Genomic DNA, 12,909 nt, shown 5'->3' on the forward strand with positions numbered 1-12,909 from the left:
GCAGACATTTTAAAGTTTCCAAAGTTTCCAAAGTTCTCCAAGGACATGAAAAGGCTGGCCTCTCCTCCAGTGCCAGGAAATAGGACAGCAGATATAGTGAAGTCTTACCTTTAAGAATATACTTAAATTACTTGTTCAAAATCAGGTCTGGCTCCACTTACGGAAAGCTAAAAGGCACTGAGATATTTGGATGTAATTTCATTAGGGCGATGATGTACCAGTCATGCATTTCCTAGTACTCCTTATACAATTCCTAAACCCCATCTCTGTCTCTCCCTCTCTGGGTGCTGACAACAGCAGTGTGTTTCCTATGCTGCTTGCCACCAGCTTCTCCAGGGCCTAAGCTCACCTCCTCTGTAGAATCACATGTTGTGTGTCACTGCATCACACGTGAGACTGTTATCGTAGCAGCAGCAACAGGAGAGTGCTTATTATCTAGGAGCATTCTGTCCTCATAGCAGAGGTTTGCTCAACTGGACAGGGAGGCTGCAGTAGCTGTTTTAATGAATTTAGGAACCTCACGTTTCCCTTTCATTTTCATTTCTGTGGCTCATCATGGAACAGAAGGAAGGTTGGGAGAATGAAACCAGCTCTTTTTTATGCCCCAGTTCTGAAACTTTGTCTGGAAGAATTCTACCACATAGGGCTCATGAAGTATTTGGGAATTTTATATAGGAAAGACCTTCATGGGAAAGCTTGACATGAAACAAATCTTCTCTCATCTTATTTTTTAAATCAGAATTATTTTAAAGCTAGACATTAATTTGTACTTTTCATTTTAGTTTGTTCTTTCCATTCATTCATTTCCACAGCTTGGATAAATGCCAGCCACATGCCAAGTCCTAGGCCTATGGACAGGATCTTCAAAGATAATGGGATACAATCCCTTTCCTCAAGAATCTTAGTCTACTGTGGAACATAGACAGGTAAAGAGAAAATTCCATTATGATATGGTAATACTGTAATTTAAAAATGGGCAAAGAACAATGAGATCACTGAAGAAAGATGATCTTGAGGAATGAGAGAAGATTTCACAGACCAGGAGATGGAGATAAGGCCAAAAATACTGCTCCCTGTTTCAACCCCCTTACTCTTCCTCTCCATCTATTCAAATTTTCATGTTACTCAAGAACTAGACCCAATTATATGAAGTCTACCTTGATAACTGACTTCTGTGCATACATGCTATGGGTTCCTTGGAAGTTGAGATACTAATTAATTTTTTTTGCATATATACTTTAGGCCATGTACTCTTTGATATTCAATTACCAAAATCCTTTTTAAAGTAAAACTTCCCAGGGTGCCTGGGTAGCTCAGTTGGTTAAGCATCTGACTCTTGATTTTAGCTCAGATCATGATCTCATGGTCATGAGATCAAGCTCCACGTCAAGCTCTGCTCTGGGCATTGAGCCTACTTAAGATTCTTAAGATTCTCTCTCTTTCTCTCCTTCTGCCACAGCCCTGTGTTCTCTCTCTCTCTCCTCTCTCTCTCTCTCAAAAATAAATAATAAAATAAAATAAAGTAAAATAAAATAAAATAAAATAAAATAAAACAAAATAAAACAAAATAAAAAAGTAAAACTTCCCCACCCACAGGACATAAGCACCCTCTACAAGACCATATCAAGCAGCAACCAAGCTACCCCAAGCTAATGACGCCACCTCTTGGTACCAAATGGAATTTCAGGACTCTTATATAATGTTTCTTCTCTTTCTTAACCTGATCTCCCCCTAACACACACACATACACTTACACATACACACATTTACTCTTTTAATTTTTTCAAGTTTTATCTCAGAAAAACAATGTCCCAGACATGCACAGTGAAATGCTTAAGATGGTGGCTTCAAACTCTGTAGACCTGGATTTGGATTCTGTATTCCTCCTTCCCCTGAATGTGATGCTGGACAAGAGCTCAAACCCTCTGATCACTGTTTCCTTTCTGAGAGCAGATAATAATTTTTAGTCAACCTCACAGATTAAATGTGATAATGTCCTCAAATTTCCATCTCTGCCACACAGCAAGCACCCTAGAAATTTTAACTGTGATCATCACCAACATATATATCCTCTGAAGAAAATGAATACATCCTTTCCCCAATTCTTTACATTTGGTCCAGTTATTCAATAGCAATTCTCTCTCCTCCCTTACTCTCCTAGTCTAATCATGCCCTAAGGGTGATAATAGTAACACTTGCATAAGGGTAATGCAAGTAACACTTGCATGTTAAGGAAAAGAATCGTGGTTTGTATGTAAATAAAGTAAATAGCAGAAATCTTCCATTCCTTCAGCAGTGTTCATTCAGGTCATCCTATATGCCAGGGACATTGTGTTTCCTACAGATGCAGAAGTGATGAAGACATTGTTCTCTAGTGCTAGGAAGAATGTTCTCGTGACCGTGTGATGACTACATGAGACTGGTTCATGCTGAAGAGAGCAGAGGGGTACCAACTTGCATGAGTGGAATGTGGGTCAAGATGTGCCTCCAGGCCAATACATGAAAGAAAAAGAGGAGTTTTTGAGGAGGAAGATTTTGCAAAGAAAGGTAAGAGGAGTATGTTCTAGACAGAGGGAATGGCATGCAGGAGAATGCAAAGAAGAAAAGAAACATTCTGTAGCTAGCAGAACAGTTCCATCAATTTGGCACAAGAGCGGGAGGTCAAGAGCATAGGGGAAAGAGGCAGGCCTGTACTGGGCACACTGAAGGCCGTGGTGAGCAGCTGGGCCATTATCTTCAGCCACGGTGAGGCCACTAAGGCTTGCCCACCAGGAAAGCTCTACGTGATAAGACCACATGGGCTGCAACGGGAAGAATTCAAAAGGGACAAGAGAGGAGGCAGTGTGTCTTGGTAGTAGCTACAGCAGAGGAAGTGGTGAGAGACAGTCATTGCCAGACCCCAGTTAGTAGCATTGATGGTAGAGGGAAGCTCTGGATTGGAGAGGCCTTTAGACATAGAACCCGGTGGTCTGCTCAAGAAAGTGGACACAAGCTGTATGCGGAAGGGGAAGGAGACTTGAGATCATTTCACACTTCCATTCTAGCTTTGTCTTCTGTGAAACCTGCTATTTTGTAAGTCCCAAGACTCCAGGCTCTTGTTCTGACTTTACAGATTCCCATAATTGAGGAGATTGATTCTAAATATATCACTGTCATTACAAAGCCACCAAGAATCCAGTGCCACTTCGCAGGTTTCTGAAAGTTGACATATAGGTCATCTCACCAGACTGCATGGTCTAGGCAGAGCAGCATCTGGAGCTTGGAGGTACCCATTATTACCTTTAAAATATTCGATGCCTAAAGAACAATTTAACGTCTTAGTGGTGTAGGAGTATATACTATGCTATTTAAGAGGAGGAACTCTATAAACAGCTTTGCCTGGGTTCAAGTCCAAGTTCCTCCACTAACAAGTTGTGTGATTATAGGTAAGTTATATAACCTCTCTGTGTCTCAGTAACCTCAGATGTAAAATGCGAGTCTCTGAGGCAGGTTGAGAAGGAAGACACATAAGGTGCTTAGCTCTTTGCCTGGAAAACAGACGATTTGCTCAATAAGTGATAACTTTGTTGTAAGTATTGTTTGTTAACAAAGTATTGGGGTGCTGAGTGAAGGTGTGGAGTCAACCAACCACTTCTGGCTTGGAACCTCACATCCTCCTGTCCTAGACAGTCCTCACACCTGCTCTCCATGGGACAGGTTTGGGTGAAGGTGGCACTAACTGTCTTGCTGTGGCCCCTGCACAAGCATCTTGAAGTCTGTGGGCTCACAGTGTATCAGAGAGTGGTCATGTAGGTGGGCCATTTGCCATTTGGAAAGTGAAGTCAGAACTTGAAAAGCCTGGCTCTCTGATGACTCAGGTGTTTTCTGGAGTCTTCAGTGCTATTGTGAGGTGAAGCAGTGGAGGATGGGGCAATTACTGCCCTTTTTTTTCCTTCCTTTTTGAACAAACTGCTCTGGATTTCCAGAGCTGGCTTGATGCCAGCTGCATTTACCTTTATTTAATCACTCAATAGACTCCTCTGCAAAAACCGGGGTAATTAGGCCCAAAATATATCACCCAGAGGCTTATTTTAATTACCCGAAATAAAAACTAGATCCCAATTTCAACAAAATTACCAGATTGTTCCCCTTCCAAGAATTTCTGGCAGTGTGTAAATTCCCTGGTTGATTCTCCCTATGAGATTGTCCATCCCCAGCACTAAGGAGGCCACACACAGGGAACAGCCTTCTGTAGACCAGTCAGCAGAAGGATGTAACAGTCAGGGAAGGTTTTCTGAGACAGCCCCCTCACCTACCCAAAAAATCTGAGAAGTTTTCCTCACACTGTTCTAAGACCTACAGGATAGCACAACAGACACACGCTCTGATGTTGGACATCCCTAGTTCACATCCCACCTTGCTACTAGCCATGTGACTTTGACCATGATGTTTTCATCCTCTGATGCTCAGTCACTCTATTCTCCCAAACAATGGGAGATGATGACAATTACCCATGAGGAATCAAAGACATGCTCCATCACATCTGATTTCCAGTCAAACTTTTTTTTTAACATCTCTGAAGATTACAATCAATGCAAAAATAAGCCTCTGTGTCACAGTTTAATTGGTAGCATGATCTCTTTCATATGGGCACATAAAATCATAGTGATTCTTACATTTGATAAAATAGGACATGTAGCACATAGAATCCATTCCCTGGTAAAATGTTAAGTTCTCAGATTATTTTTTTCCATTACTCTTCTGCTCTTATATCACAGCCTTCTTAACCAAAAATATGCAAAAGAGAATATGGGTTCTACAAGAGCTTTTGGACTGGGCTGGAAAAACACCAAGGATTTTAGTCAAGACATAGTATTTGTAAGTATCCTGCATACATCACTATTCTAGAATCTTATGCTTATGACAGACATCACTAATCAATTCAGTACTTCTTCCCCTGAACACAGATGTAGCCTCTGATTCTTTCTCAGGGCAGTACTACAGGCAGCTATTACCAATGCACCCGACCTGGCATATGAAGCAAAATCTATTTTACATCCCTGACTCAGGATCTTGGGAGATGGAAAAAAGAATAAGCATTTGCCAAATCAGAAAAGTTAAATATATGAAAAAGATCTTAAAAATGATAGAGTTCATTGCACAGAAGAAACCAAGGTCTAGAGGGGTGATATTGGCACAAAGTCACAGAGCCAACTACGCAGAACAAGTATGGACAATTTCTCATGTTCACTCTTAAGGACAGGGAACTAACTGGTGGTTGCCAGAGGGGAGGAAGGTAGGGGGATGGGTGAAATGGATAAAGGGGAGTGAACTTATCTTGATGAGCACTGAGAAATGCGTGGAATCGTTGAACCACTATACTGCACACCTGAAACTAATGTAACACTATATTCAATTATACTTGATTAAAAAAAAATTTCCTGTTCTCTCATCTCTGAAATGTCCTTTCTACCAAACCATGCTGCCTTTCTTAGCATCAAGGTCAAACTCCTGGGTAACTTTAGTTAACAAATGTATATCTGATTGATTAGACTCTTGGCAAAGAGAAGAGGGGGAAGCAGTCGTGTAAAAGTTTTTTTGATTTTTGTTTTTGTAAAATTTTCCTTTTGCTCATTTGCCACCATCAACACTTCATTGTTTAGGCAAGCAATTTACAGAAAAATTCAGGAATGGCTTTCCAGAAAATGATAATTAAAATGTGCTGCGCACAAGAAGTGATCCATCCTAGCCCTATGGTTCCTGTAATTTTAATAGCTAACACCTTTTATCACAATGTTCCTACTCCTACAAATTAAAAAAAAAAAAAGTCACCACTTAATCCCACATAATGACATGCCAATGACCAGGCACCCCACATCCGATCAAGGTCCTCTCAGGATTTCAGAAGTATTAGGCATGTCTGGTGTTTGCCGTAAATATTGTTTAATATTCCCAGGCAATAGAAACTAACCAATAAAAATTATATCTGGAAAATTGAAAGTGATGGTTGGAATAGGGCTCTCTCCTTCTTGTCAAATTTCAATTTGAAATTAAATTGGGGCCTTCAGCACTAAGACAGGGACTCCTGACCTCTGAGTAATTACTTTCCAACATCATTTTCTTTAATTTGGAGGAGATATTTCTGTTCTAAAAGTGCTAGAAAGGACCATTTTATGAAAATAAAGCTACATCTTGAGAAAAATCTGTTTATTCCTTCCTTCTAGTTCAGGCACATTCCTGCTCCTAGTTAGGTGTGCTTTCTACATACCTCCAGTACTCCCCACTCAGCCCTCCTGTTGCTGTAATCACACCAACAAACTCAAGAGTCATTGAGACTAATGACACAGCATGTGACTTAGAACCTCTGCAAGGCTCCTGGAATCAGCCCAGGGGACAGGAAAGTATGAACAGACAATTCCTTACACTGCACCCACATTCCCTGAGATACAGGTTCCTGATACTGAGAGGAAACATTCTTTGAAGAAGGAAAAGCATTCCAAACTGAGAGAAAGACATACAAATACATGAAGGTATGAAGCAACATAGCATTTCTAGGGATTATTTCACTCATTAATTTGCTTAACAAACATTCATTGAGGACCCATGGTATACCAGGGGCACTGCTGGAAGCTGAGGGTAAAAGAGTAAGCAAACATGGTCCCTGCCCTCAAGGGGATCCACAGAATGTAGGGAGACTGGAGCACAGAGACAAAAAAAATCACCTTACAATGAACTAAGTACAATGAATCCAATGGCTGAGGTGTACAGGGGGCTCTGAGGGCAAGCAGGAGAGCCAGGTGTGGAGGGACTGAAGCCAGATGTGCAGAAAACAGCAGGATTTGGTGGGAGGCTAGGAGGACAGGCAGGTGAGTGAGAGGGAGGAATCATGGGAAGCTACTACAATTCTAGGTCAGTACTGTCAAATGGGATCCTAAATGAAGGGAGAGTATGGAGCAGGCTCCTGGGGGGCTGGTGATGAATTATGTTTGGGGCGCAGTGAGTCTGAGGTACTTGAGAAACACCCCATTGAAAGAGGTCATGGTTTTCTTGAGGGCACAGACCATGCCTGACTCATTTCTGAGTCTTCATGCTGAGTATTTAAGAGGTTTTCATAAAATAGTGAATGAGTAAATACATGAATATTATGTATAAGAAACGCATGTGCAAATGCTTTTTTGTGTTATTTCATTTAATTTCCATAGGAACCCTATGAGGAAGGTCAAGTATTACCCCCTTTTATAAATAGGCCTAAGCCTTAAAAGTTCTGTGGTATAAGAGAGGAGCTATGTATGGCAAGTTCACAGATAAAAGTGTCTTAGAGAAAGAAAGAGAGAGAGAGAGAGACAGAGACAGAGAGAACACATGGAAAAATACTCAACATCATTAGTCATCAGGGAAATGTAAATTAAAACCACAATGAGACACCATTAGAATTGTTATAAATCCACTAGAGTTGTTAAAATCCAAAATACTGACAATACTAAGTGTTAGGGAGGATGTAGATAAATAGAACCCTCATATTGCTTATGGGAATATAAAATGGTCACTATGGAAAACATTTTGGTAATTTCCTATAAAGTTAGATATATAATTCCCATATGTCCTAGCAATTCCACTTCTAGATTTCTACACAAGAGAAATTAAAATATGTTCATTCAAAATTTTTATATGAATATTCATAGCAACATTATTTATAATAGCAAAATGTTGGAATCAATTCAAGTATCTATCCACTAGAGAATGGATAAACAAAATGCTGTATATTCATACAGTGTAATACTATTCAGCAATATAAAGGAATTAAGTACTGATGCATCCTAAAATATAAACTTCAAAAACATTATTTTAAGGAAAGAAGCCAGATGTAAAAGACTTCAAATTGTATAATTTCACTTACATGAAATGTCCAAAAAAAAAAAGCAAATCTATAAAGACAGAGATTAGAATAGTGGTGCTTAGGGATGGATGGGGGATAGAGGGGTAAGGGTGCCAAGCAGAGGGACTGCAAATGGAACTTTCAGGAGTGAAAGGAAGTATTACAAACTGACTTGTGGTCATGGCTACACAATTATACATTTACTAAAACTCATACAAATTGCAATGGTTAAAATTTAAAGCATGTAAGTTTCACCCCAATGAAAGTGAAAGAAGTAAAGAGAGAAAGAAAGAAAGAGAGAGAAAGGAAGGAAGGAAAGAAAAAAAGAAAGAAATTAAGAAAGAAAGAAAGAAAGAAAGAAAGAAAGAAAGAAAGAAAGAAAGAAGGAATAAAGACAGCTGTGTGATTTAGAAGAGGCAGGGAGGTCCCAACCAGGTTGGTGAGATTTGAGCAGCTTCCTAAGGGATGCATTTGTGCTGGACCTTGAAGACTAGATAGTATTTCAATAGATTGAGATGGCACACTAAAGGATTCCAGACAAAGAAAGCAGCATGAGTGAGAAAGAGCCAGGCATGGTTGGGCAATATCCAGACATCCATTTTGTCTGAAAAGCCAGGTGGAGAAAAGTAGATGAAAAAGCTGAGACATGTGGTTGTGGCCAGATCACAGATGCTGAGAATGGTCAGGCTAATGCATTTAAGACTTAACTGGGCACACAGTGGGAACCCACAGAATTTTCCAGAGTAGGGGAGTGTCCTGGCAAAGATTGATGGGGCAGCAGTGAGGAATGCATGTTGGAAGGGCTAGCAACCAGAGTACAGCATTAAATGAAAGTCTCAAAAAACTGGGTGTAGTGAATGAGGGCCAAACTATGCTCACATGCAAAGGACAGAGAGATGCATTGTATCAGATAGAAAGGAAAATAATAACAGACACCAGTTATTTGGTGCTTCCTACGATCCAGGCACTGTTTTAAAGAATGACTGTCCTAAAGGAGAGACAGAGAGTTAAGACCTGCTATAAATGGATAAACCAAATAGATGGATGGCCATCTTTAGGCCTAGCTCTAAAGAAGAGGCATAACGATTAGGGAGGTAATAAAATGCTTATCTCAGGCATGTTATGGAAACCACAGACATGGAAGCTTATAACTAAATAAGATATGGTGAGACTTCTAAGGAGGAAGGATGGTAAGTTAGAAAGTGACGGAGACCAATTTACATGACTCTCTGTCCCAAGAAAGCAGGAGTACCTGGCCCTGAGAGCCCTCTTTATGAATGTCACCACTCCTTTAAATTTACACAGTGTATGGTAAGTAAACATGCATTGACATGACTAAACAGAGCCAAATGGGTCTAAAGAAAATGTTTACCCTCTGTTGTTTCTAGGGATCAAATCCTTACTTGCCCAGCTTTTGTTGAAATGACACTCAGCCCCTTGCTCTGTATCCATGAAGCAAGACTAGAGCATATCGACAATCAACATCCCAAACCTAGCTGAGATCCCAAACTGGCTTCCTAAAAGCTGAATACAGCTGTTCAGGGCTCAGAGAATGTTTATATATAGTTTCTTATTAGCTGCCAACACTTAAATATCAGGACATTTCACATTTTCAGCTTCTCTTGAGAAGCTGGGAGTTTTGGCAACTATATGGCCCAGTTCCATATGATGTCAATCAATCACAGCTGGGTAGCACTTGTCCTCATTAAGCATTAGAGTCCCTGCCTGGTTCATTCATTCATTCATTCACTCATTCATTCAACAAATACATATCAAGTACCTACTATATGCAGGGCACTGTTGTAGGGTTCAGAGATATAAATGAACAAAACAAATGAAATCTTTACATTTTGGAGCTCATTTTATCACAAGGAGAGCAAGACAATGAATCAATCAAGGTATACATATTTTTCCAGGTGGTGAAAAGTACTAAGAAACATAAAGAAGTAAGGTGTGGAGCTTGAAAGAAGATTGAGAGGTGCTGGGTATTATACACAGGGTAGTTAGGGCAGGGAAGCCTCTCTGATTTGGTGACAACTGAGCCAGGATCTGATTTACATGAGGAAATAACCCCTCAGTCCTGAGGCAGAGATAGGTCAAGCCAAGGGAACAGCAAATATAATCATGTTTTGTGTGTGGGAGAAATGAGGCAGAGGACATTTCAGGCCCTAGCAATGGTTTGGATTTTATTTTGAGTGAGATGGGAAACCACTGGTGAGTTTGAGCAGAGGAGTAACATAGTGGAACATACTCATTTATATTGGTGACTGGTCCCCATAAGCATTATTTTTGGCCCTCAATTTAAAGCAAGATGGGCAGAGGTTAAAGGGTTAGAGATGGACTCTTTCTGGAGAGGGAAAATAATCAGACTATGAGGCAGGAACCTCCTGATCTTCAGAATGTAGCATTTGTACAGAAGAATAACCCCAAATTTAGCAGTGACTTGAATTAATTGACATCTACGGGCAGAGTTAACATACAATGAATCCACTTAGAAAACCAAGCACATAAGACACTGAGACTGGACATTGTCCAACTCTATGTCAAAAGAAAAGGCTCCTGGTGGATGTGAATGTGGAGCATTCTGTCTGGCCACTTACAAAAAGCTTCTCTCACTCTTTAATCTTTACCAGTGACATTCCATCTCCATTGGCACACTCACCTTAGTTGACAAGTCTTAATTCTTGTTTTATTTCAGCAACTTGAGTTAACTCTTGTGTTATCCCAACTCAGATAAGAAAAAATCTAACTACTGTACTCCAAAACAAAGTAATGATTGGTGCTAGGCTTTCAACATAATCTGGAGTTCCAGAAAATCCATTCCTTGACCCTGAACAGTTTGAAACGTTTGACAAGAGGAAGAGATGTACTCACAATCAGAACATGATCCCGCCCCATCGTGATGACCGTCCGATTCACTGTACGAAGAAGCTGGACCATGATTTCTTGGATATGGTGGTAGGTAAAGGCCTGTAACATAGTCAGAGACATCTGTGTGACAACCAGACATTGTATCTGCACATCTCTTCCAAAGAACATCCAACAGTGGTCAGATGTGGTCATCACCAAGACCTCCACCACCACAACTGCTATCACCACCATCACTATCATCATCACTGTAGCCATTGTTATCATACCTCCATGACCATCATCACCTGGCACTGGGCACGAGGAATTTCATTAACCACCTTAACTATAAGGTAGAGATTAAGAGCCTAAGTTATGGAATCAGAATCTTTTGTTGTAGAATACTAAGTACAGAATTATTGTGCTACATTGGCTGAGTTACTTCTCTGGACCTTGGTTTCTTCATTGGTATAACAGTCAGGATATAACCTGGAATAGGTAGGGCATTTACTGCAGGAAATTGGTTACATGGGTGATGAAGAAGCTGAGTCACCAAACAAGATTACCTAGGGATCAGCACTAGAAGGAAGTCACTATCACCTCTGAGCTAAAGGGACAAATAGACGAGGTAGTGTTTCTGGAGTCCAAGACTGGGTTTCTGTGATGGAAACTATAACCTTGGGGGAGCTTATGCAGTAGAGGCTGCATTATCCATCTTGGGGGAAATCCATGGTGAGCCTGGTTACAACATCTACAGGGTACTACCCACTTTAAATGCAAGCCACTGAACCTTGGGTAGAACTTGTCAATGCTTTCTGAGCATTTGCCATGGTGAGCAAGAGTTTTATGGATGATTACAACACAGATTCACTACATTCTCAAATCCTCTTACCAGCATAGCCTTAAGGCACAGAGTTTCATCTATGCATATCTGGGATGGTGGTCACGGACAAGCGGAAAGGCCACTTGGAATTCTAAGATCAGCAGCTCCAGGTATGAGTTCCAACTCTGCCCTTACCAGCTATGTGGCCACACTTGTAACTTAAACTCTGAGTCTCAACTTCATCATCTACAAACTGTGGAAGTTCTCTCACCAGCCTTTCAAGGTTGATGTGAACTTAAAAGTGACACATGCAATTTGAAACAATGCACTCACCTAATTCCACTGCAGGAGATTCTGTGGGTCTGAGAAATAGCCTGGGCATCAGTAATTTCTGAATTTTATGTGGGTTATTCTGATGGCTGAGAACCATGACAAACGTACTGTGAAGCTCTACAAATGAAGGCTGGAATATGGATACAGCCTATGTCTCCAGGACGCAGCCAGAGACTGACATAAACAAAATGCTAAAGAAATGGGTGATTTAAAAAGTGGGTAACTACTCACACTCGTTCCTAAGTACCTCATTAACCTTTCCTGCATTCACCTCAACTATAGTTTGTCTTTTAATGTAACCAATGAAAGGAAATAGACTCGTAGTTGGGGGAGGGAAAAAAAAAAAAAAAAAAGAAAGAAGGAAGGAAAGAAAATGTGCTTATTAAAAAGCCCCTCACCGGGGCGCCTGGGTGGCGCAGTCGGTTAAGCGTCCGACTTCAGCCAGGTCACGTTCTCACGGTCCGGGAGTTCGAGCCCCGCGTCAGGCTCTGGGCTGATGGCTCAGAGCCTGGAGCCTGTTTCCGATTCTGTGTCTCCCTCTCTCTCTGCCCCTCCCCCGTTCATGCTCTGTCTCTCTGTCCCAAAAAAAAAATAAATAAACGTTGAAAAAAAAAATTTTTTTAAATAAATAAATAAATAAAAAATAAAAAGCCCCTCACCTCCCAACATGCTCTCGGTGACTATTGTTTTCCAAAGATGAATAGCCCAGAGTTTGCTTCCTCTCTCTGTCCCATACTTGCTTCTTTTGCACTTTGGCTATAACCCCCAATTCTCCAGCCCTGTAGAGCTCACCAGCAAGACATCTATCAAAGCATATATTTTACAGCAACAGCAGTCTCATGCTCCATGGGGTCCAGCTGGACTTCAATCTCTTGCTAGATTCTCTTACTAGATTAGGTGAGCTCCCCACAACCATCCAGCCCTTTCCCCACATCTACTCAGGGGTAGGGGTAAGAACATCTCCCCTCACTTCTTGGCTGTAGGTCAACCTCTCTCCTGATTCCTTCTCCTTTATTTCTTCAAGCCTTTTTACTAACTTACAATCTCCTAT

The 12,909-nt window shown here is 40.8% G+C and overlaps 1 protein-coding gene across 1 annotated transcript in view; it reads right to left on the reverse strand.

Moving 5' to 3' along the window:
- DOCK2 (dedicator of cytokinesis 2) overlaps positions 1–12,909 on the reverse strand; it is a 414,832-nt gene that overhangs the window by 224,671 nt on the left and 177,252 nt on the right. The window contains exon 27 of the mRNA XM_043596180.1: positions 10,730–10,825. Coding sequence (XP_043452115.1) covers positions 10,730–10,825 — 96 coding nt within the window. The remainder of the gene's footprint in view (positions 1–10,729; positions 10,826–12,909) is intronic.

Source organism: Prionailurus bengalensis, chromosome A1, assembly GCF_016509475.1.
Source record: "Prionailurus bengalensis isolate Pbe53 chromosome A1, Fcat_Pben_1.1_paternal_pri, whole genome shotgun sequence".
NCBI classification, from domain to species: domain Eukaryota; kingdom Metazoa; phylum Chordata; class Mammalia; order Carnivora; family Felidae; genus Prionailurus; species Prionailurus bengalensis.